Source organism: Thamnophis sirtalis, unplaced genomic scaffold (assembly GCF_051295495.1).
Source record: "Thamnophis sirtalis isolate CommonGarterSnake01/CBP01778 unplaced genomic scaffold, rThaSir2_p1.2 scaffold_3, whole genome shotgun sequence".
In the NCBI taxonomy this organism is placed as follows: domain Eukaryota; kingdom Metazoa; phylum Chordata; class Lepidosauria; order Squamata; family Natricidae; genus Thamnophis; species Thamnophis sirtalis.
Genome location: NW_028261383.1, coordinates 121,939,794 through 121,961,884, shown reverse-complemented (window position 1 = coordinate 121,961,884; position 22,091 = coordinate 121,939,794). Strand labels below are relative to the sequence as shown.

The following is a 22,091-nucleotide window of genomic DNA, read 5'->3' as shown; positions in this document are numbered from 1 at the left end:
TTAAATGATTAATGAATTATTTTGCTGATTCTTCTATCTGTCCCTTTATGTTTTCTCCTGTTTCTACTTTCCTGTCTCTGGAGTTCCACATAGAGTATAAGTATTCAGTGAGCTGAATTTTATCTGGTATTGAATTGTGCTGCATTCAATATCCTTCCTCCTGAACCCTGGGCATTGCTTAAGGCAAAATACAAATAAAAATTAATCTACAAACAAGCCCCTGAGGGACCTGGGAACCATTTATGTGAAATGCCGTCCTGCCAATTCTTTTCCATTTCTGATTTGTTTGCACACTCAAGATCCACATCCAATTTGAAGGGAGGGCATGAAGGAAGCACTTTCTTCCAGCCTCTACCTCTTCCTAACAATGGAAGAAGCATTATTGGCTGGCCCTTTATTACCCTTTATCCAGACCATTGTAAAACATATATCTGAAAGAAGCATTGCCCTTATTGCATTTCCAACAAAAATGTTGTTTCTAACAGTCCTTTGGTCAGCGTTCCAAATATCATCCAGAATTAAATCAGAGTCCAGGCATAACTTTAATCAAAGTTCCAATTTAATTAGAAAGACATGTCGGTACATCTGTGGAAACCCGAATCTGAAAGCTTCCTGGGTTTCCACCCAGTTGAAAGTTCAAAACCTTGTCCCCACACCCACAAGTCCATCACATGGTCCAATCTTCATCTGCCACTCTGGCATTTCCACACATTTAGTTCCGGTCAGGTGCAGAGGTGCGGAGACAAAAGATGACCTTGGGCTTCTAGAAAGGAATGTTTTATTTTGACAACAACACATTCTGCTCCTTACTATTCCCCCCTCCCTATTCCCCACTAATGAAACAGCATAGTAAAATAATAGAAAGTGTGGCAGGCCAAAGATCCTAAAAGGAATATGACTGCAGGCCTGACACCTTTTCTATACAAGCATAATGGAGTTTAATACATTTTAATTGTTTTCACAATGTTCTATGCTTACTAAATTTGGGGAGAAAGTAGTGGATTATAAAAATAAGATGGTGCAAAAAACCCACCTAAAACGTCCAGAAGATAACATTCTCTTGTATTATATACCTATTACATGGAATTTGAGAACTGGGCTCTCCGTGAATTCTGAAAATGGATTCTCTATGCCATTACTATGGCCATAAAACTGATATTGCAGCATTGAAAAGATAAATATATGGCCCCTTTCATACAGTGGACTGAAGAACGGATTGCACTTGCCACCTACAAACGTATTGCCTATGTAGACTATATAGATCTAGTCTTATGTCTAGATCTATAGCAGTAATGGTTTCCTCTTATCTGCACTATCGGTTCGGAACCAGGAGTGGGGGTAGTGCTTCTGCGCATGCACAGAAGGTTCTGTGCATGCGCAGAGCATCCATGATGACATCTACGTGTGTGGGTGGGGCCTCCTGTTGCCACTGCTACTGGTTTGTTTGAACTGGGGAGAACCGGCAGAATGCCACCTCTGATCTATAGTCTACATCTAGACTATAGATGTGTGGAATATGTGACTCATTTATATAAAATACAGTAATTAAAAAATACAATAGTTATATAAGTGTATTAGAACTATATATGTACTTGCCCCAAAAGTGCTCTTTCCAAAGGCAACTGGGTCTTGTTTTTCCTTGAAGATGTTTCGCTTCTCATCCAGGAAGCTTCTTCAGTTCTTACTGAATGGTGGAGGATGGAAGGAATTATATTCCTCACAGTTGTCTGGTCCTTAGCACTCTTTGAAAATGTTGAGGCCACTTGGAGGTTTATCTGTGTCCTCAGGGTCACCTGAATAGTGCAAATGGGTATGGAACTTTCTTGGAACTGCTGAAACAATTGTTGTAAACGAGAGAATGTACTTGACTAATATTCTCTTTAGATAAGTATATATAGGTTTGTAACTGTTCCCTGTTAAAATGATTTATTGCAGTGCGTTTTTTTCTCTCTCGTATTTCTTTCACTTTTTTTCTTAAAGCTTTTTTATTCATTGTACAGCAATAAATGATAATAACAATAACAAAATCTTATTCCAGGCCAACCAGTTACATCTTATGCTAAGTCAGTTTGTAAAAGTACAGTTTGCTGAGTAAGCAACAACGATGTGAATTTGCATAAGTTAAGCTCAAACCAAATCACATTTATGATTACCTGCAATGAGTATTGGGTATTAGGCTTACATCTCTTTAAGCTTCCTACTTTAAAGCAAGGCAGGACATATTTGTGGATTGTAGGAAAGTTCTTGGGCTCCACCCCCTCCCCCATTTTTTTTTTTTATTCTGATGGTTTTTGGATAGAAATTGATGTTGTATATCCTGTATGTGTGGATATATGGGAAGGGCTTTATAGTAACTTATAGACCACATCACAGTATGTAGCCACATCCATGAAAGTATTGCAAGATGATCTGAGGTGAGGTGATCATAGAAACATCGCTGAAGAAAAGAAATAAAGTCAGGACAGTTTTGTATCCAAATTGTATATGCTAGCTTGTATTTTTTATTGTTTAAGGAAAAAAAAGAACCTTCTTAGTGGTAACATCTTTTTTATGAAACATCATCCACCCTGAGATATGGTTGCCCCCCCCCCCACCATTGTTCATCCAAAAAGCTTGGGGTTCGTCAGTGAGTCTGGGGACCTTATATGGAGACAACCCATTAAGTAGCTGATTTGATTGCGTTGTTGCTCCCATGGATGTGGGCAGGAGTGGGCTGCTGCAGGTCCACCCGGGTTCAGGAGAACCCGTAGCTAATGTTATGACCAGTTTGAAGAACCTCCAAATTCCACTCCTGGCTGTGCCAGCCACACCCCTTCCACCCCACCCCTCCCAGGAGTCTCCACATGGCCCATTTTGGAGGCAAGGTAAGTGCAGGGCCCACATGGAGCCTCAGGCGGGGGGGGGGGGAATGGGCTTTCTGGAAGGTCAGAAACAGGCCCATTTCCAGCCTATGGAGGGCCTCCGGAGCCCAGGGGAGAAAATTTTTCCCCTCCCAGAGGCTCGAGGAAAGCCTGGAGAAGGCGAACCCTGCATCGCCGCCATGGTGCAGGAGGCTGACTAGGCCATGCCCACCATGGCTACGCCCACCCAGCAATCAGGCAGAGAACCTGTTGCTGAAATTTTTGAAGTCTATTCCTGGATGTGGGGTCTGGTTTTTTTTTAATGGGTTTTATTATATGGTGGATTTTTTAAATATTATAAGTCAGACATAGATACCTATGTAAGTTGGTTGGCTATATACATTTGTTTAATAATAAAAATAAATCAATAAAAGATAAATGTACAGACACAATTTTAGAAAATGTTATTTTATTATAAATAAAAATTATTTCATTCTGGTGGGACAAGCAGTTAAGGAGTGTTCTAGGCATCAGTCTTTTTCCTCAACTGTTGATAAAGTCTCCACATATTATTCTTATGATATTTTATCTTTCATTTAATCATTTTGGTTGCCCTTGAAAACTTAAACAGGTCTGACCTATTTAGTAGTGGGATGAGAGACCACTGAGAAATCATGTGCTATGAAATAGATTGGGAAACTATCTTGGAAGAAACTATTTTTATATGGCTGTTGTAGGAAGTCAGCAACCCCCACCCCTGCTAGAAGAATGAAATATTCAGTAAATATTTAAAAGGCAGAATATTATACCTCCCTGGATGAGAAAAGGAGAAACATGCTCTTGGAAAGCAGTTCCCATCTTTGTTAATGGCCCCCGTAAGACTGGTGCCAACCTATCTACAAGACAAAAGACTGGGCCATCTTATCTACAAAACACTTTCAGCTCCAGGATGATAGGATTAGCTCTCACTCAAGATCCAAACCAGGACAAAGCCATTAAGCCATAATAGGAATTGCCCAAAGCCCCTTCATTAAATCACACAGCAAGAATCAACCAAGCCTGGGACTTCCAACCTACAGAGTTACCCCTGCATGGCCCCATGAGAGTCTGACAACCAATCAGAATACATTTCTTACACAGGAACAAGAAGCTCCAAGGCGGGGCCCAAGAGAGGGTATGAATCTCTCTCTCTCTCTCTCTCTCTCTCTCTCTCTCTCTCTCTCTCTCTCTCTCTCTCTCTCTCTATCTCTATCTCTATCTCTATCTCTATCTCTATCTCTATCTCTATCTCTATCTCTATCTCTATCTCTATCTCTATCTCTATCTCTATCTCTATCTCTCACTCATGTGCTCAGGACCCCAAAAAACCATTTGATCCTGTCTACAATTAAAAACCATCTTTCCAAACAGCCTCCATGTTTCCACTGTGTTTCTCCCCACTTGGAACTGAACCCAGATGGACATTTCTTTAAGCCCTGTCAAGAAACAATTTAGATGTGTCCATGAATTCACTAGAAATCAAACTCAACTTATGAGAATTTATCTTATCTGGATCAAACAATCTGTCAAAGTTTCAAGTAATACATCCCATTCAATAAGAACTCCAAGGCAGGCACTTTCCTGTGGGAATATTTTATTGGGACATATCAAATTGGCATGTTCCTGGTGAAAAGCCTGCTCTAAGTTCCCACTGATTTTTTTTACCTAATTAAAAGTAAAACTTTGTCACTTCCACTCAGAGTCTCCAGTCACATGGCCCAATCAATCAGCATACAGTCCAGTTGCTAGGCGACCTCACTCTCCACCTTTCAAACATCTGCACCAACATCCTCAATTCCCATGGGAAGGAATTTTATTTTGGGTACAATACTCCAACTATCTCTACACCCCACTCCCTGGCCCCTTCACTCCAGGCTGTGTCAGCCCTGAAGCAATGAGAAAATAAACCCCTTAGAACCGTGATGGCGAACCTATGGCATACGTGGCACAGGTGGCACGTGGAGCCATTTGTCAGGGCATGCAAGGCGTTGCTGACTTTGGCCTTATTTTGAGGCCATTTTGCAGGAAGCCTCTGGAGCGTGAAAAACCGGCCTTACGGGCAAACCGGAAGTTCAGGAACTGACTTCCAGTTTGCTCATAGGGCCGGTTTTAGCCCTCCCAAACCTTCAGGGGCATTCGGGAGGCTTCGTTGAAGGCTTCAGAGAGCAAAAAATGACCCTATGAGCAAACCAGAAGTCACATCCGGTTTGTCTGTAGGACCGGTTTTTCATGTTCTGGAGGCTTCAGGGAAGCTCCTGAAGCCTCCGGGGGGCCTCCGGGAGGGGGGAGGCTGTTTTCACCCTCCCCAGACTCCTATAAAGCCTCTGGAGCTTGGGGAAGGTGAAAAAAGCACCCCCAAAATGGGGGGGCATTGGTCGTGCGTGCATGTGCACTGGGGTCGTGCGCATAGCATTATGGGTGTGGCATGCCCGCTCATGACCCCCTTGCACTCTCCCCGCTTTTGGCACGTGAGCCAAAAAAGGTTTGCCATTGCTGCCCTAGAGAAAACTACAAAAAGGAAAATGGCCACAGTTCAGCCAACTTCAGGGTGGAAACAATCTGTCAAACAGGAGACTGTCCTCTGTTAATAAAGGACTATCTATAACACAAGCTACATGGTCATTATAATTCAAGGGTAAACTTAAGAACAGATGTCTGACATCTCACACATGAAAGAGCCCATGGAGCAGAAGCTTGCCCATGTTCACAAGGTTACCACTTGTAGCAGAACCTCCCCTTACGACTAAAAGACAAGTTGCCAAGAAAAAAAAAAGGGAAGAACACTATCTTTTTTTTCAAAATGAGTTTTTAAAGCCAAGTGGAAATTCTTCAGTAAAACAAGGACAAGGCATCTCATATTATTGGACAGATTATTCATATTGAAGGCAGGCTAGTACTTAATCAAATGTTTTGCACTGCTGCTACTGTCATGGATAAAGTTTTGGTTGGGTTTTGAACCATTTTCTGATGTCTTTGTTTTTTTAAAAAAATTCTACACAGCCCGAGATCCAGAAATTAAACGGCTGATCTGAATATGGATATGAAGTAGTGGGAAAAAATCCAGTTGCTTAATTTCTACATGTCAGGTGGTTCTTAAAAGCATTGAAGCAGAACTAGTGAAGAATTTGGCAGTCCCAACAGCATCAGGGATTCTTAATTATCTCTGCTCTCATTTGGGAGGAAAATAAGCATGTTAACAATAATATAACAAGGTTGTTTTCCCTGGTGTATTGAGTTCAGTTGTCTAGAGAAAGACATTTTAAATTATTCAGGAAGATTTAACTGAATAACTTCATTTTGTTCACCTGTACATTTCATTTTTCTGTCATAGGGGATTGGGTCAGCTCTTTTCTTTGTAACATAAAAGAAATCTGCAAAAATATATGCATTCTGAATGCACTTTCTCCTAATAATATTCATTTTTAAATGCATTTCACCTAATGTATGCACTTTTGCAAGCAATTTTCTCCAATATAGTATATCTTTAATGTATTTTTCCATAATAGGATACTATAAGAGTTTTTTTTTTAGGGGTGGAAGTTTTGGACAATGGGGAAATTTGCATGAAAATGCAAAGTAGTTTTTAACATTCCTAGCTCAAATGGCTATGCTTCTGACATTTTTTTGTGCCTTAACAGCCTCATTGTAGATATGTAGAACTTTATAGCTATAGTATTACTTTTCTTAGCCAATCTCTGCACAAGGATATTGGCCTTTTTATGTTTTGCCTCTTATAATAGAAAATTTGCTAAGAATTAAAACTCCTCACAAAGGTCATGCAATTAATAACCTGAAATTTAAGTGATAGCCATTGTGGACCTGAACCTTGATTCCCAAAATACTTAATTCAGAGCTAGTATGGTATTGTGGCTAATTGGTTGAACAAGGATCAGGAAGACTTAAGTTCCATCATGAACAGAAATCTGCTCAGTGCTTATGGCCCTGTTACTTTCCTTCAGCCCAGCCTACTTCATAGGATTGCTAGGTAGGAATATAATGATGGGAGATGACTTGTAAAATGCCTTGAACTCTTGGAGAAAAGGATGGGTATAAATCTAACCAAATAACAGAAGCAAAAAATATAAATAAATATTAGGAATCTTATGCCTTGATTGGCAAAATCCAGATAGCACCTAGATGGCAGCAGAAGAGTAAAGATTGTTGCCTCCCAGATATGGGAGCTGAAAGAATTTTGTCTCTTAATCCAGAACCATTGGGGCACGCTGCATTTTACTGTTTGGTGGCAGGCCTATGTTTGATGCTAGGGAAAATATGCATTACATTACAGTGTGTCTGTAGGTCCCCAATTGTTTCTCTTGTCCTCTAACCTCCTGCTGCTTTGTAAATGAAAATTTGCTTTAAAGAAGTTCAGAAGAATGAAATGACAGCAATAAATTTGATGAGTAACTTAGCTTTGTAGGGGGCGTACATATAAATATTATACAGGATGAATTTGTTCTCTGTCCTTTGCTTTCATCTCAAGGTCTTTCTGGCATTACCATGAACGAAATAATAAAAAACCAATAGGCTTGGTTTCTCAGCCAACATGATAAAGGAATCTATGGGTAAATGTATTAAGTAATGAAAGTTAATGCCGTTTGTAATGTTCTCCGAAGGTGTTTTGCAAGAAATAATTCCCATAGCTGTCAAAATATTTATTGAATAACAAGACTAAGGTTACAGCACAAATCCTGGAAATCCTGGAAATAACTTTAGTTGGGTGGTCATGTTAATCTATTATATCAAAAATAAGAATCTTGTGATATATTAAAGACAAACTCTTAGCACATAAATATTTGAGTTCCATTTTCCATTTCATCAAGTATATTGATTGGTCTCCTCAGAAGTATACCTAATATTTCCTTCCTTTCCTCAGCTCTCACAATTTTAAATGTAGCCCACTATAAACCTTAAGGACTAGACTTTTTTTTTTGTACTTTTCTGCTGGTCCTGACAAACCAACTGGGAATCAGTTCAATTCTTAGCACTTTGACTATGGGAACAAGGTGGATTTCTTATATGTACTTATCAATCATTTTCCTTTTAACATTCCAAGGATTGAGGCAGAGGTTTTAATCTCTGGACAATAAGTGAATAGGAATCAGAGTAGCACAAGAACAGGTAGTCCTTAACTTATGACCACAATTGAGCCCAACATTTCTATTGCTAAATGAGACATTTGTTAAAGTGAGTTTTGCCCTATTTTATGCTCTTTCTTGCCACAGTTGTTAAGTGAATCACTGCAATTGTTAAGTTAGTAACCCAGATGTTAAGTAAATCTGGCTTCCCCATTGACTTTTGCTTGTCAGAAGGTTGCAAAATGTAATCACATGACCCTGGGACATTGCAATCATCATAAATATGAGTCAGTTGCCAAGCATCTGAATTTTGATCATGTGACCATGGGGATGCTGCAGTGGTGGGATTCAAATAATTTAACAACCGGTTGTCTGCCCTAATGACCATCTGGGTAGGTGGGGCTCAGTGATCATGTGACTGAGTGGGCGTGGCCAACTCAAGGTCACTCAGGTCGATGGACACTTCGCCTTAGCTGTTACAATGTAATAAAGGTTAACCGGAGAGGCAGTTTCTGTAAGCAGGTCAATAAAGATTAGGCTAGAAACAACACCAGAATGGTTCCTTCCTGCCTTCCTTACAGGATTAGCATTGTAAAGTGGAAAAAAACAAAAGAAGATTTCTTCCAACGATCGGTTCTCTGAACTACTTAGAAAGTTACCAAGCGGTTTTCCCGAATAGGTGCGAACTGGCTGAATCCCACCACTGGGATGCTGCAATGCTGCATAAGTGTGAAAGCTGGTCATAAATCACTTTTTTCATTGTAACTTTGGTCACTAAATGAGCTGTTGTAAATTGAGGACTACCTGTAGTGTTGAAAAGCACACTTTATTTTAAAGTAGAGGACTGCAAACTACAAATACAACTTTCTCAGTGGGCTGCTTCTGTGCAAGCTGTTGTATTTCATTGTGCCAACCTGCTTCTGCTGCCTATACTGCTAGTAACTATCTAACAAAGTGTTAACAGTTTTCCACAACTCTGACACCATCAAGTCCTGCCACTGATGACGGGTTCTTTGGGCACCTAGCTTCCTGACACCTCTAAAAATTGAAGGATCAGAGGCAGCAAAGCTGCATCATCTAATAGGAGCAAGTCATTGATGGTTCTTCAGGGTTATACCAAGTGTGGCAGTATAGAAAAACAAGACAAAAAAATAGAACTAACTTTTAAAGCTTGTTTGTTTGAGTTTTAAAATTAAAATAGGACATATACCTAATTGGGTTTTTAAAGGCTCTTTTCTTTCCCGGATCATCTGGAAACTGCTACGTTGTCTTTTTCCTACGCGGCTTTCTCTGCCTTAAAAGTTATGCAGGGATAATATTTGGGAAAACGTATAGCCACCTAGCTGAAAATTGGCAGGATTAGTGACCTCTGCTATTTTTACCCAAATTCTGATGGAAAATGAAGGTGTTGCAAACACTCTGAAACTTCTTATTGGAGTCTCGTAGAGAAGGTTTCTTACAGCTCAACTTAGTTTTTCTCTGAATCTCAAATGTATTTTTATATACAGTGAGAGCTTATGCACCGGAGAAAAATTCCTTGTGTGTCCAATCACACTTGGCCAATAAATAATTCTATTCTAATCTAAAAATTGCAAACTAAGCTGGATCTATGCCTTCTTTCTCTATTGAATCTGCACTTTGATCTCAATCAGGAGCGATTCACACAGGCCCATCACACAATGTTATATTTGCGGTTAGGGGGGCACAAATGTTATTTTATTGTTTTTGCTGAGAACAAGCTATTCCAAGAACAGAGCACACCATGTAGTAAAGTAGGTCGGATTAAAATCTTGTCAACAACTCTTTCTCGCCTTTTCCCCATTCAGAAGAATTAATGTTTGCCCTTTCCGTCTGTCTGAATGTATCTCTGCTTCTTCTTGAACACCACTGTAGAATGTTCTTCTGTTCCTTTCTCTTTCTCCTGCTTTCCTGTATGACTGCAGTGATGGGGACTCTGGAGTCCAGAGGAGTGCTGAGGAAAATGAGTGATATGCTGGAGACAATGGTGAAGAGGATGGAAGTGCTAGCCAGGCTGGAGAATAGCACAGACTTCCGGAAAGGGGAAGAAGCCCATTTTCCAATGGACAGGTCAGTATCTATGGACTGAACAGTTGATCTGGCATTCTGTAGTGTTCATCCAACATTTTCTAGATTTAAGGACTGAGGTCCAATCATTCACTCTACATAGGATTGAGCTGCATGAAGGATGTATGTTTGCATGGCTCAAATTCCTTGGCACAATTAGGTGTGTAAATCATTATGTGGAGTACAGAATACAGCTATGTTCTCTTACGGCACTAATTGATTAACCAACCATGTGAATTGGGTTTACTGATTGTGAGTTCCAGTCCAGCCTTAATCATGAAATCTTGGACCAATCACACACTCTCAGCCCAACTCACCTCAACTCACCTTGTTGTTGTTGCTGCTGCTGTGGAGAAAATAGGAGGAGGAGAATAGTATGTTTACGACCTTGAGTTATTTGTAAAAATAATAAAGGGGGAATATATGTGAAACAAAAACAAATAAAGGTCTTTGGGGCTTAGTGTGATGACCTGATAAATTTAATGGTTGAGTTTTAGCTTAGCCACTGTGGTTTGAAAACCATGTTTATGTTCAGCTTGTTATGTACATGCAATTAATGAATCTCTGTTCATTGGGTGGTACAGGTGGTATATCAAAAAGAGAAGCAAATATAAGCTTATGTTTGAGGTCAAAATGCAACTTGGGATTGCAGGTATCATATCACCCATGTGTTCTTTTGCTTATCCTGGCAAGCAAGATTTCAACATGGTTAATTGTAAAATGAAGAAAGGAAAGAGAAAACAGAAGGCTCAAGGGACATTGTTAGGAGAAACAAATTACATACTATTTTCTGGTGTGTGTGTGTGTGTGTGTGTGTGTGTGTGTGTGTAAGACATCTATAGATTGAAAGATTCAGCAATTCTAGGGTTCATTACATATGGTTTCAGTAAAAATTTCATACTTCAACAATTTAGAAGATGTGATCTAGAATTTAGCTCTGTAGATTCTCTGATGGTATCCAGAAAAAGGAGGATATTAGAAGAACCTTGAAATGAATAATAGCTACTGTGTAAAAATATGTTTAGAGCAATGATGGGAAGTGTAATGTAGTTTGTTTTTTTTAGTAAGGGTAGTGATGACAATTAATTTGTATGATGGATTGGCTGTTCATTTTTTAAACATAGAGTTCTAATTTGATTTCAACTTGATGTGGGTCTTGAGAACATGGAAGATTAAGTTCTGATGACTGTGCAATTGTTAACAATGGAAATAACATTTTTTAAAGTTGGGCATTGTTATGGAACAAAGTTAATATTCAGAGTAATTAATACTACAATAGTTTAGCCAAAGAAATCTCCCTCTTCTCTTATTTTCTCATTTGTTACCCTCAAAGCATAATGTCTATCCAGATGATATATTTTACTTGCTTACTTAGGCTGAGCATAGTGGCTGCAATTCTGCAATTTAGTGGAGCTTAAACATCACAGAAACAAATGGGATTTTATTTGTAATGATTTTCTCCTGTTTGATTTTGGTGGAATTTAAATGCATCTCTTTTCTCATTGTGGGAAATTTAGACTTTCAGAGATATGAGAATTCATGTAGAACTGTAATTGTCCATGGGGTGGATGAATCTACCTCTGTATCTATACATAGTCCCTTCACATATTCTAACCTTTCTGTTTTTGCAGGTTTTATAACACAGGACAAAATTCAGATTAACTCCTAGCTAGAGGTATTTTAAGAGACACGGTGGCCCATTGGCTAAGATGCTGAGCTTGTCAGTCAGAAAGCTTGGCAGTTCGGTGGTTCGAATCCCTAGTGCCATGTAATCGAGTGAGCTCCCATTACTTGTGCCAGCTTCTGCCAACCTAGCAGTTCAAAAGCATGTAAAAATGCAAAGTAGAAAAATAGGAACCATTTTGGTGGGTAGGTAAAAGGGTTCCGTGCGCCTTTGGCATTTAGTCATGCCAGCCACATGACCACGGAGATGTCTTCGGACAGCATTGGCTCTTCGGCTTTGAAATAGAGATGAGCACTGCCCCTAGAGTCAGGAACAACTAGCACATATGTGCGAGGGAACCTTTACCTTTGCCTTTAATGGTACTTTATGATTTGCATCCTCCTCTTAGTCCATCTTATGAGATAACACTGTGGAGTAATACAATTCTGCCTTGAGGCATTTTGCATTCTTTTTGAGAGTTAAAATTACTGCTAAAATGAGAATTAGTTATCCTTTTCAAGAAATAATATATGATTATAAAACACAGTGCAAACCTAGATTTGGTTACTCAGAAAAAAGTCTGTGTTAAACTGGAGCTAAGTTCCTATAACTGTATATATGAGCGTAGCTGGCAGACTTCATAATATAGAGTAGTAATGCTCCCAATTGATGTATTAATCATCATCGATCCACACATGTAAATTTATCTCAGATGTTAAGCAGTTATCAATAGTATCAGAGGTGAAAACTGACATCACCTGTTTCATATTGAATATTCAACAGATATTGGAAATCAAGGATTTATGTGAACAGTACACATCTACTGTATCAACAAACCCAAAGGACTGAAAGTAGAATTGTTGCATGCTGTGGTAATAAGCTGTTTATTGTTAGACACCAGGCAGATTCCATTCCTAATGTCCTTTTTCACATTTAGTCCTTTTTCACATTTAGCTCATTGTATTTTCTCTCCAGGAATTGCCTTTCTGAGAGAGCCCTTCACTGCTTTTCCCAGACGGTCTACTAAGCCTCACAAAAGAGAGGGAGAGGAGACAATAAAAAGCAGGAGAAGCCTTAGTTTTTGGCTTCATTCCAGCTCAGTAGTCCAAGCCCGCTTTGAAGAGCAATTTCCTCTTTAATGCAGCTACGGGCTGCTTTGAAGTTAAGCTTTGATTAAGTTAAGAGCAAATAAGTGAGTGGCAATGTTGACTGCTGGGTTGCTTTAGCAATCTTTCCTCCACCTCTTCTCCCCCCACCCCAATCCTTTCTTCTAGAAACAAAACTGAAGCTTCATCCATACTTCCTTCTGATCTCAGAAAGGAAACAGATAAGCAATGAAACATATGAATAATCAATATGAAAAATCAACACCAGCTTTGGATAATCTTTTAGGGAGCTTAATAGATTGCATTGTATTAAGGTGTATACATCATTGAGTTTTGCAGAAAACTAATGTGTTTATCTCTACTTCCCCCCTTTAAAAAAAAGATAAGCCATCACTATACCATTCTCCCTAGCACCAAAATAAACAGCGACTTAAATTTGTTTTTAAGGGGCTGTAAGTAATGTGCCTTTAACTGATTTGAGACTGCTTCAGGGTTATTACAAGGACAGACTATTTGCCCTTGATCTGAAATTAGACTTTTACAGACTTTTGCTGAGTTGCAGGCAGGGGTACAATGGAATGTTTGTCAGTATGCACAATTCTTCAAAATTTAAAGACAGACATTGAACAATGCTACAAAATTATGGGACCAAGCGTTGCTGGTGAGAAGGTAGTAAAGTTTTGTTTTGTTGCCTTTTGAGTCCTGCCTAGACTAGTCCCTGCTGTTTCCTTGGCAAGTTTTTTTGGAAGTGGTTTGCCATTGCCTCCTTCCCAGGGTTGAGAGTGACTGGCACAAGGTCATCCATCTGGCTTTGGACTTCGGGTGGGATTAGAACTCATTGTCTCCTGGTGTTCAGCCAGGAGCCTTAATCACTGCACCAAGCTGGCTCAGCAGCAAGATAATGCTGTCAGTATAACTGTTAACATCACATATACAAAAATTTGTTTGTAAGAATTTATATTTCTGGTCAGCTGATGTTCATACAATGGTTTTCAAAGGCAATTAAGAAAGTTAAAATACCTGACTATATTAACACAGCAAAAGTCAAAATGGAATTTCAAGTTGGCTCAGAAAAGCAAAACAGGTTTTCAAAAAACAAAAAAGGAAAGAGATGAACCTAATTTGATCTTTGGACAGCATCAATGGTAAATCACGTGTGGTCCTCTTGGATGCTGCCTGGATCAAGATTCATTGGAATTGCCTCAACTGCTCTTGACATTTGTTTAATCAACATCAGCTTCTTCTCAGAGGACATTTCAGCTAGTGGCAATCCTTGGCTGGGCTTAGAAGCTAAGCAGAGTCTGGCCTGAATAATACTTGGATTGGAAACTTGCAAGGTGAATGGAAAGTTGAAAAAAAATCTGAAAAATGGTAATGTCTAATTACTTCCATACTTTTGCCAGGAAAATGTGAGAGTACATCAGGAACTAAAAAAGTGTACTGTCCTGTATCTTTGATACTTTTTTTTTGCAGGATTGAAACACCCTTAAAAAAGTAGGACAGTTTGGTTGCCTTTTACAAAAAAAGCTTTTGTTAAATGTGATATTTATCTGTAAACTTGGAAATCTTCCCTTTCTATTTTTAAGAAAATTGCTCCTATCTGCAGGGAATGTAATACAATATACTCAATACTCAACCTGTATTGAGTATTCCATATACTTGATGCTTGGTTAGGGGTTATCCATGGTGCCAGGTTGCCCCATGCCAAGTATCCGGAGTCAACCATCTTATTTATTTATTTCAATCTTATAGCCACTCAACTCACTAAAGCAACTTTGGGCAGCTGATAAAAATAGTAGCCAGGACTCTGAGATATTCCAGATGTAAATATCACAAGCTTGGTTGTATCCATAATTTAAATTGTCTTCTTCAATTAACATTTTTTCAATAGACTAGATTAGATTTCCCTCCACCCACAGGACAGAACTCATTGGCTGTTCTTTATGGATACTGTTTTCAAATATATCTGGGTAATGGCAAAAACTCTTCCTTTGGCATAATTTCTTCTTATAATGAAAGCCCAGACTTTCAGGAACAGCTTCAGAATTAAGTTCCACATGGGATGATCTTAACTGTCAAATAATTGAACCCTGCTACTTTCCTACCATGGGGGAAAAAGATTGAAAACCTATGTTAAGTCTTTCTTGGTTTAAACAGCTCTTGTGTTACATAAAGAAGAGCTGAGGTGGTGCAGTGGTTAGAGTACATGCTACTTCAGCTGACTGCTAGCTGCAGTTTGGCAGGTCGAATCTCATCAGGCTCAATGTTGACTCAGCCTTCCATCCTTCCAAGGTGGGTAAAATAAGGATCCAGATTGTTGGGGGGAATAGGTTGACTCTGTAAACCGCTTAGAGAGGGCTGTAAAAGCACTATGAAGCGGCATATAAGTCTAATTGCTATTGCTATAAGAACTAAAAAAAGCTAATGTGCTTGGATGAAGAAAAGTGTGTGGAACTAGAAAAGTTCATTATGAAATTAAATACATTACTGAAGATATAGTGTAACCTCAAACAATTGGGGTGGTTCTTTGCCTTTTGACAATCACAGGGTTTAGGGGTTTGGTATTAATAATGACTTCCAATTTAGAGAAAGAATCCAAATTTAAGATGCAAAATCCTATGTAAAAAAACAGTACATAGTGTCAAACTTCTTTATACAACTAATCTGAAATCTGGGAGAGATATGATAGATTCTTCCTCCTGCCACAAGGCTAACTCACTGGAGCTATTTTGACAAACAAATTTGTGGTGACTCTAGTTGCTACCATTTCTGACTTGGACTCATTCTTTCCTATCTGGTACCTTCCTGGAATTAATAGTTATCAAGGACTTAATCTAATTTTAGATTAGATGAATAGATTATTGGCTGGCTTGTGTCTGTTTTTGGCAGAGTTGAAATCTATCAGTTCTTCTGTTAGCAGGCAGAGAGAATCCAAGCCAAACCATCACTCTCTGTGCAGAGTATAGGACATAGTGGGTTTATTTCTCCAGGGCTTATAAAATGACTGAGCATCCCTGCCTTGCCTCTGCTGTGAAAGTTCTACTTTCAGAGACCAGGAAATCTGAGACTGGCAAGAAAATAGCAACTCTTTGGATAGTGATAGGTTTTTTTTAAAAAAAATCTAATTAATTAATATTGCTGGTCCTTCTTTTGGACTTTTGGAGCACAATAGTCTACAACCATAATCTTTATCCAAAGTGGGTTTTCTGCAGAAGGTATAGAGTGCCTTAAATGCAGTTCCCAGATCAATGTTGCTTCCCTCTTTCAGTATGTCACTGTGAAGAAGAGTGAGACTGGAGCCTTGTGGGGTTCCTGAGCCATCCATTTCTTTGCACAGATGTACTCACATCCTGGGTAAAAACATGGCAACAGACTTAAGGTAGCAGCATAGAACAATGGGGAGTTTCTGAGTTCAGGCAGTGTTGATGAATGACTATTGCTGCAATTACAATAAGGACAATAAGGAGGGCACTGGAGAAACAGGGCTTCATCCATTCTTTGTTGAAATCTTGGAGGATTTTCAAGTGTAGATGGCTTAGGGCCCAGTAGCTTTCAAAACAGTTTGTCTTCTGGCATAGCAAAGCCAGTTTAGCATATTACATAGCAGCATGTCTGAGCTCCTTTCTGATTGGATTCACATATCATGCTAAGGCCAATTTTTGTTAATTGTGGCTTATTGTATAAATCAGTTTGCTTGATTCACACTTCACACTAATCCATAATTGGTATTTTACCAACTTGCTAGTCACATGCAGTATAACCAGCCACTCTGTGACGTATGGCACAAGCCCAGCTATCACATAAATTGCACAAGGAACTAGAGAGAACCCTGGATGTTAGATAAAGAAGTCTGTCTCATTCATATATTTGCTTGATTAAAAAAAGAGTAACATTTGAAGCAGCCTTGACATTCTGGAATGCAAAATTCAATTAAGAGTTTGGAAGGTGGTTCATCCATTCTATCTATCTATCTATCTATCTATCTATCTATCTATCTATCTATCTATCTATCTATCTATCTATCTATCTATCTATCTATCTATCTATCTATCATCTATCTATCTATCTATTTTGTTAGCGTAATTAGTAAAGGTAGAGCTTTCCCCCATCCAGTTGTGTCCAACTCTAGTGCTCATCTCTGTTTCTTAGCCAAGGGAATCAGTGTTGTCCAAATAAACATCCATGGTCATGTAGCCAGAATGACTATATGCAGAGGCACATGGAATGCTGTTACCATTCTACTGAAGTGGTAACTATTTATCTACTCACATTTACATGCTTTCAAACTGCTAAGTGAGCAGGATTTGGGGCAGGAACGGGAGCTCACCCATTGCACAGCACTCAGGTCTCAAACCCAGCTGTCAGCAGTTTTCTTACTTGCTGAGCCATTGCACTGCCGGAGTATGATCAGTATGATGAATGCCTTTTAACTAGGCTTGAATGAATTGACTTAGATTTCTTCCAGCATTTTCACTGGGCCAAGCCAAATGTGAAGTCTATTCATACAATTAGCAATGTTGGTTGGGATTTTTTATTAACAAAAAGAAACTAACTTTAAAAATGGTGGGACATGACGATTAATAATCAAGAGGAGGAGAATTTATGTTTTTGCTGCTGTCATTCTGCATATTAGAGGGGTGCTCCAATTTTTACCATTTTTCTTTTAGTGATCTGCAGGACTTGGAAATCAGTGGGAATAGACGCTCATCAATATATTTTTTTAGTTTACAAGTAATATGATATACTATAGTTGGACTTGTCTTTTGAGACCATCCTTATTGTAAGAAGGGCTCATTCTATTCTCAAATTTATAGCCATTTCAAAACATAACTCAGGCATTAAAAGGAATGATGCTATGATATTGGAACCCTGCTGACAAGTATAAGTAGATAGTTTATCTAGTTTATACTTTTTCACTCTAAATGTTTAGTGTTTATCCATAAGCTTCCCGAAAAGTATTTAGAGGCAGAGGGGTTTAAAACAAACTATAATTAAATATTTAAATGAGTGGTATCTACATACAACTGCAAACCTTAATTAGTTGGTTGAATTAGTTGCAGTTGGTTTAGTCTGTGGAATTTCAAAAGCACTGAAGTTTTCTGGAGAAATATGAACAATTTTGCTCCTCTGAGGGCAAATTTGGAATGTTTCTGTGGCTGCAAGAGTCATGTGCCTAATCAGATTTGCTGCGTGACTGAAGTGATACGAGCTCCATTGTGACATATCTAGATTCTAAAATGCATTTTCAAAAGGCAGAAGAGGCTAGAAGTGATGAGTGCAGCCTTTGTGTTAGGGATGGAGTGGCTCCTACAGCTGTGTCCTCAGAATTGCTTGCAATTTTGTTGGCATAAAGACGTGTAATTATTTGATTATATAATAATGGACTGCCTCCAAAAAGTAGACAATTAATCTTCATATTTAATTATTACCAAGAATCCATTAATTTCACAAATGTAAAACATTCATTTCAGTATTGTAGTTAGTGACTTCACTCCTGGTTACATATAATGAGTCACAGCATAATACTTAAAGACATGTTTTGTTAGTCTTCTGCCAGCTTTGCTCTTTTTAATTCTGAAGTGTTGCCATATATAGACCATCTTTCGATAAACTATTGAGAGGCCATGTGCCTTTCCATGCTTGTCCTCTTGATCTATTCATGCCCTTAAACATCAATCTAATGGAACTTTAGATCACTGCCTATCCTATCCCATTCATAATAGACAATTGTCTGAGAAAGTTTATAAAAGCATAGGGCCACTGCCTTTGATTATATCTAGGTCTTAATAATGGAAAAAAGCAGCAGTGAGCCCTCTTTTATTAAACAGTACTTGAGATTTTGAGCTATATGAATGGCCATCACCTTTTGAACTCAATATCTACAGCAATAACATAATATGTAAAGTACATAAGGATCTCAGCATCTTCCTTGAACATATCCCGCTGAAGAAAATGATTAGGTAGTAACACTTGACATTGTGCATATGTAATAATTGGCTAGTGCATGAAAAGTAATCACAGTTCATTTTCTGATAAAAAATAATGGTGGGCAGTATTCCACCAAGGCAGGAGGTTTTCTTCAGAAAATTGCTGTAACAAAAAGTTACTGAGGATTATAGTACCAGAGGATTTTAAACAATCGGAAATAAACCTTAAATTATGTTTCTTTAACTACCCAAAAGAAGAGAAATAGATAATAACATCATACTTTATAAGCAAACAATAATGTATTCAAAAACAAACAGAAAAATAAGGATAACAGCATTGGGCCTGAAGGAAGAATAATGCTAACTTTTTAGTGAATACCTTTAATAATTCCTGCCTAAAATGCAAGCTTTCAAGGACTTTTTAAACTTCCTTCATCAAAGTATATAAGTAATATATATATATTTAAAGATAAAGATTGCCCCTCTCCAATGATGTCCAACTCTAGGAGGCTCCTTTTCCTAACCAAGGGAGCCAGCATTGTCCAAAGATACTTCTGCAATCATGTGACCAGCATGACTATACGCCAAGGTGCACTGAATGCTGTTACCTTCCCACCAAAGTGGTACCTATTTCTCTACTCACATTTGCATCAGGAGTGGGTTCCGGCAGCCGCTACTGCCCGTTTGCTCAGGGGCACGCCGTGGGCAAAATTGCTCTGCACATGTGCAGAAGTAAAAAACAAGATGCACTACCTATGGTACTGCCAGGAGAACCAATTTGGGGGTGAGGCAAGCCTGGGTTGCTGCCAATTCCAGTGACCCAGGCTGCCAAGCCACTACGAGTTTGGCCAAACCAGTCTGAACCAGTAGGAATCCACCACCGATTTGCATGCTTTTGAACTGCCAGATGGGCAGGAGATGGAGCAAGAATGGGAGTGTCATGTGGCACTCAGATTTTGAACCCAAGCTGTCTCACACACACACACACACACACACACGTATTCGTAGATTTTCACAGGTACAGGTATGCAGGTCTTGCCATATTCGGGTCCTTTCCCATGTAAGATTGAGAGTATCTTGGCAACGTCTTGACGAGGTCCCACTTGCCATCTTCAGGCTGGTGCCTTCGGCTTTGTGCTTGTGCGAGCAAAGCGTGATTGGAGCTGCCGTCTTTGTATAAATATTGGTGGGGTGTGTGTGTGGAGTGCTGGCTTTGTTGCTGTAAGCGGATTGGTTGGCTGTGTTGTAACATTTTGATTAGTTGATGGAGTTGATGTTTTCAGATTAGTCGGCTGTTTTGTAACATCTTGTGTGGCTGAGGTACTGACTGTGTGCCTATTGTTCTTTTGTGTTATAACGACCTGGGTAATGGGCTGTGTGATGACATCCTGAGCTCTATTGTAGTGATATCCTGAGTCCTGTGTTGCAACCTCCTGAGGGGTTGGCTGCGTTATAACATCCTGAGACTTTGCATTGTAACCTCATGAGTTCTGTGATGTAATGTCCTGAATTGATGGCTGTGGTGTAAGCTGATGGGCTTGGTTTGGCTCTGAGTTTGCGGTCTGGCCATGTGTTCATGGTGTGTGTCAGTTTGCTTTGTGTGGGGTTCGGAGGGGAGGGAAGCAGTTGGTGATGCCGCCATGGTTTGACTTCTGGATGGTGGTTGCATTTGGTCTATGAGATGGGTTTGGGTTTGAGTCTGGTGAGGATGATTGGTGGCGGCATCCTCTGTTGTTCTAGGTCCAGTGTTGGTTTTCGTGGCTGGGACTCATTTGTTGAATAGGGCTGGTTTCCAGATTTCTGGTAGGTGGGAGGTATCGTCAAATTTATTCATGTTGTGGGGGTGTTTTTCTATTTCGATGGCTTCCATAATTATTCTCTTGTTGAAGTGTTTAGTTTTGGAGATTAATTTGGTTCCTTCAAAATTAATTTCATGTCCTGTTGCTTTAAGATGCTGGAAAAGGGAGGAAGTTTTTTCTTCTTTTCTGACTGCATTCTTACGTTCTGCGATGCATGCATTTATTCTCCTGTTCGTTTGTCCTATGTATGTTGCCGGGCAGATTTTGCATGGTATTTTATAGACTCCTTGGTTTTCTAGCTGGATCTTTTCTTTGGGGTTTCTTAAGATGTTGCCTATTTTTTGGTCAGTGTTGAAGGCCGTCTTAATATTGTGTTTGTGGAGAATTTTGCTGATTTTATCTGTGGTGCATTTGATGTAAGGGAGGAGGGCGATGCCGTTGTTCTATTCTGTGTCTTGGTTTTTTGGGGGAGTCTCCCTTTGGATTAGGTTGGTAATTGTTTTTCTTTGGAATCCGTTGGAGATTAATACATTTGTGAGAGTGTGTAATTCAGTTTTCAGGTGGTCTTTGTCGGCTAGGTGTTTGGTTCTGGAGATGAGGGTCTTGGCTACGAATACAACAAGACCAGCATACCTACAGCCGTGAAAATCTATGAAAACAAATATCTTACCTCTACAGGGAGGAAACCTTCCTGCTCACCAGGACCTATGAGAAACTTGAAGTCCAAAGAGCCATCATCTTATATGACCTCACATTCCTACGCAACTGCCGAGATAAAAGCCTGATTCCCACATGCTTCCAACTAAAATTCCATTCTAAAATCTCAGCCACCAAAAGGACCCTGAAAAGAACTGAATTAAACCTAATCAGAAATGAACTCTACAGGAAAAGATTCCTACTAGACCAAACCAACCAGGACCTACTCACTCTTCACCTCAAACTCAGCAACAAAATCCACCCAGCATTCTGGGACAAGTCCAAACAACTGGCCCTCTGGAGAGCCAAAACAGAAACCTCCTACAAGATAGACACACACACCAACAAACTCCACAGACTAGAAAAACAATCAATCAATCAATCTTTATTGATTAGTCCTTGGGCCACATCAAAATACTAAGTTTCAGAGACAAAAACTACAATTTAAAATGAGATTAAAATAAACCACAATTTAAAATGCAAATGAAATAAAATACAATTTAAAATATAATCAAAATAGAATGCAATAATTTAAGATACAAATTAAATATGCTTGAAATTATATTACAATGTCATCCCTACGTCTACCCCGTCAAGTGGTCTTTCCTGCAATCTATCACATTCTGCTGCACCAACTTTGTCCTTATTTCCATCAACTTTACAGTAAATTTGGCAATCCATTTCACCAACTTCAAATTAGTACCTAACAAACAATGTTGCAAAAAGTGCTCTTTAGACTTAGGAGTGCTGGTATAAAAGATCCTACCCAACTGGTGTTCCCTCAAATCTGAGTACAGGGGGCAATCAAAAATTATGTGGGATATTGTTTAGACTTCCCCCATCCCACATAAACAGACT

The 22,091-nt window shown here is 39.2% G+C and overlaps 1 protein-coding gene across 1 annotated transcript in view; it reads left to right on the top strand.

The window, feature by feature from the left end:
* MGAT5B (alpha-1,6-mannosylglycoprotein 6-beta-N-acetylglucosaminyltransferase B) overlaps window positions 1–22,091 on the top strand; it is a 267,796-nt gene that overhangs the window by 96,511 nt on the left and 149,194 nt on the right. Inside the window, exon 3 of the mRNA XM_014059247.2 lies at window positions 9,901–10,045. Coding sequence (XP_013914722.2) covers window positions 9,901–10,045 — 145 coding nt within the window. The remainder of the gene's footprint in view (window positions 1–9,900; window positions 10,046–22,091) is intronic.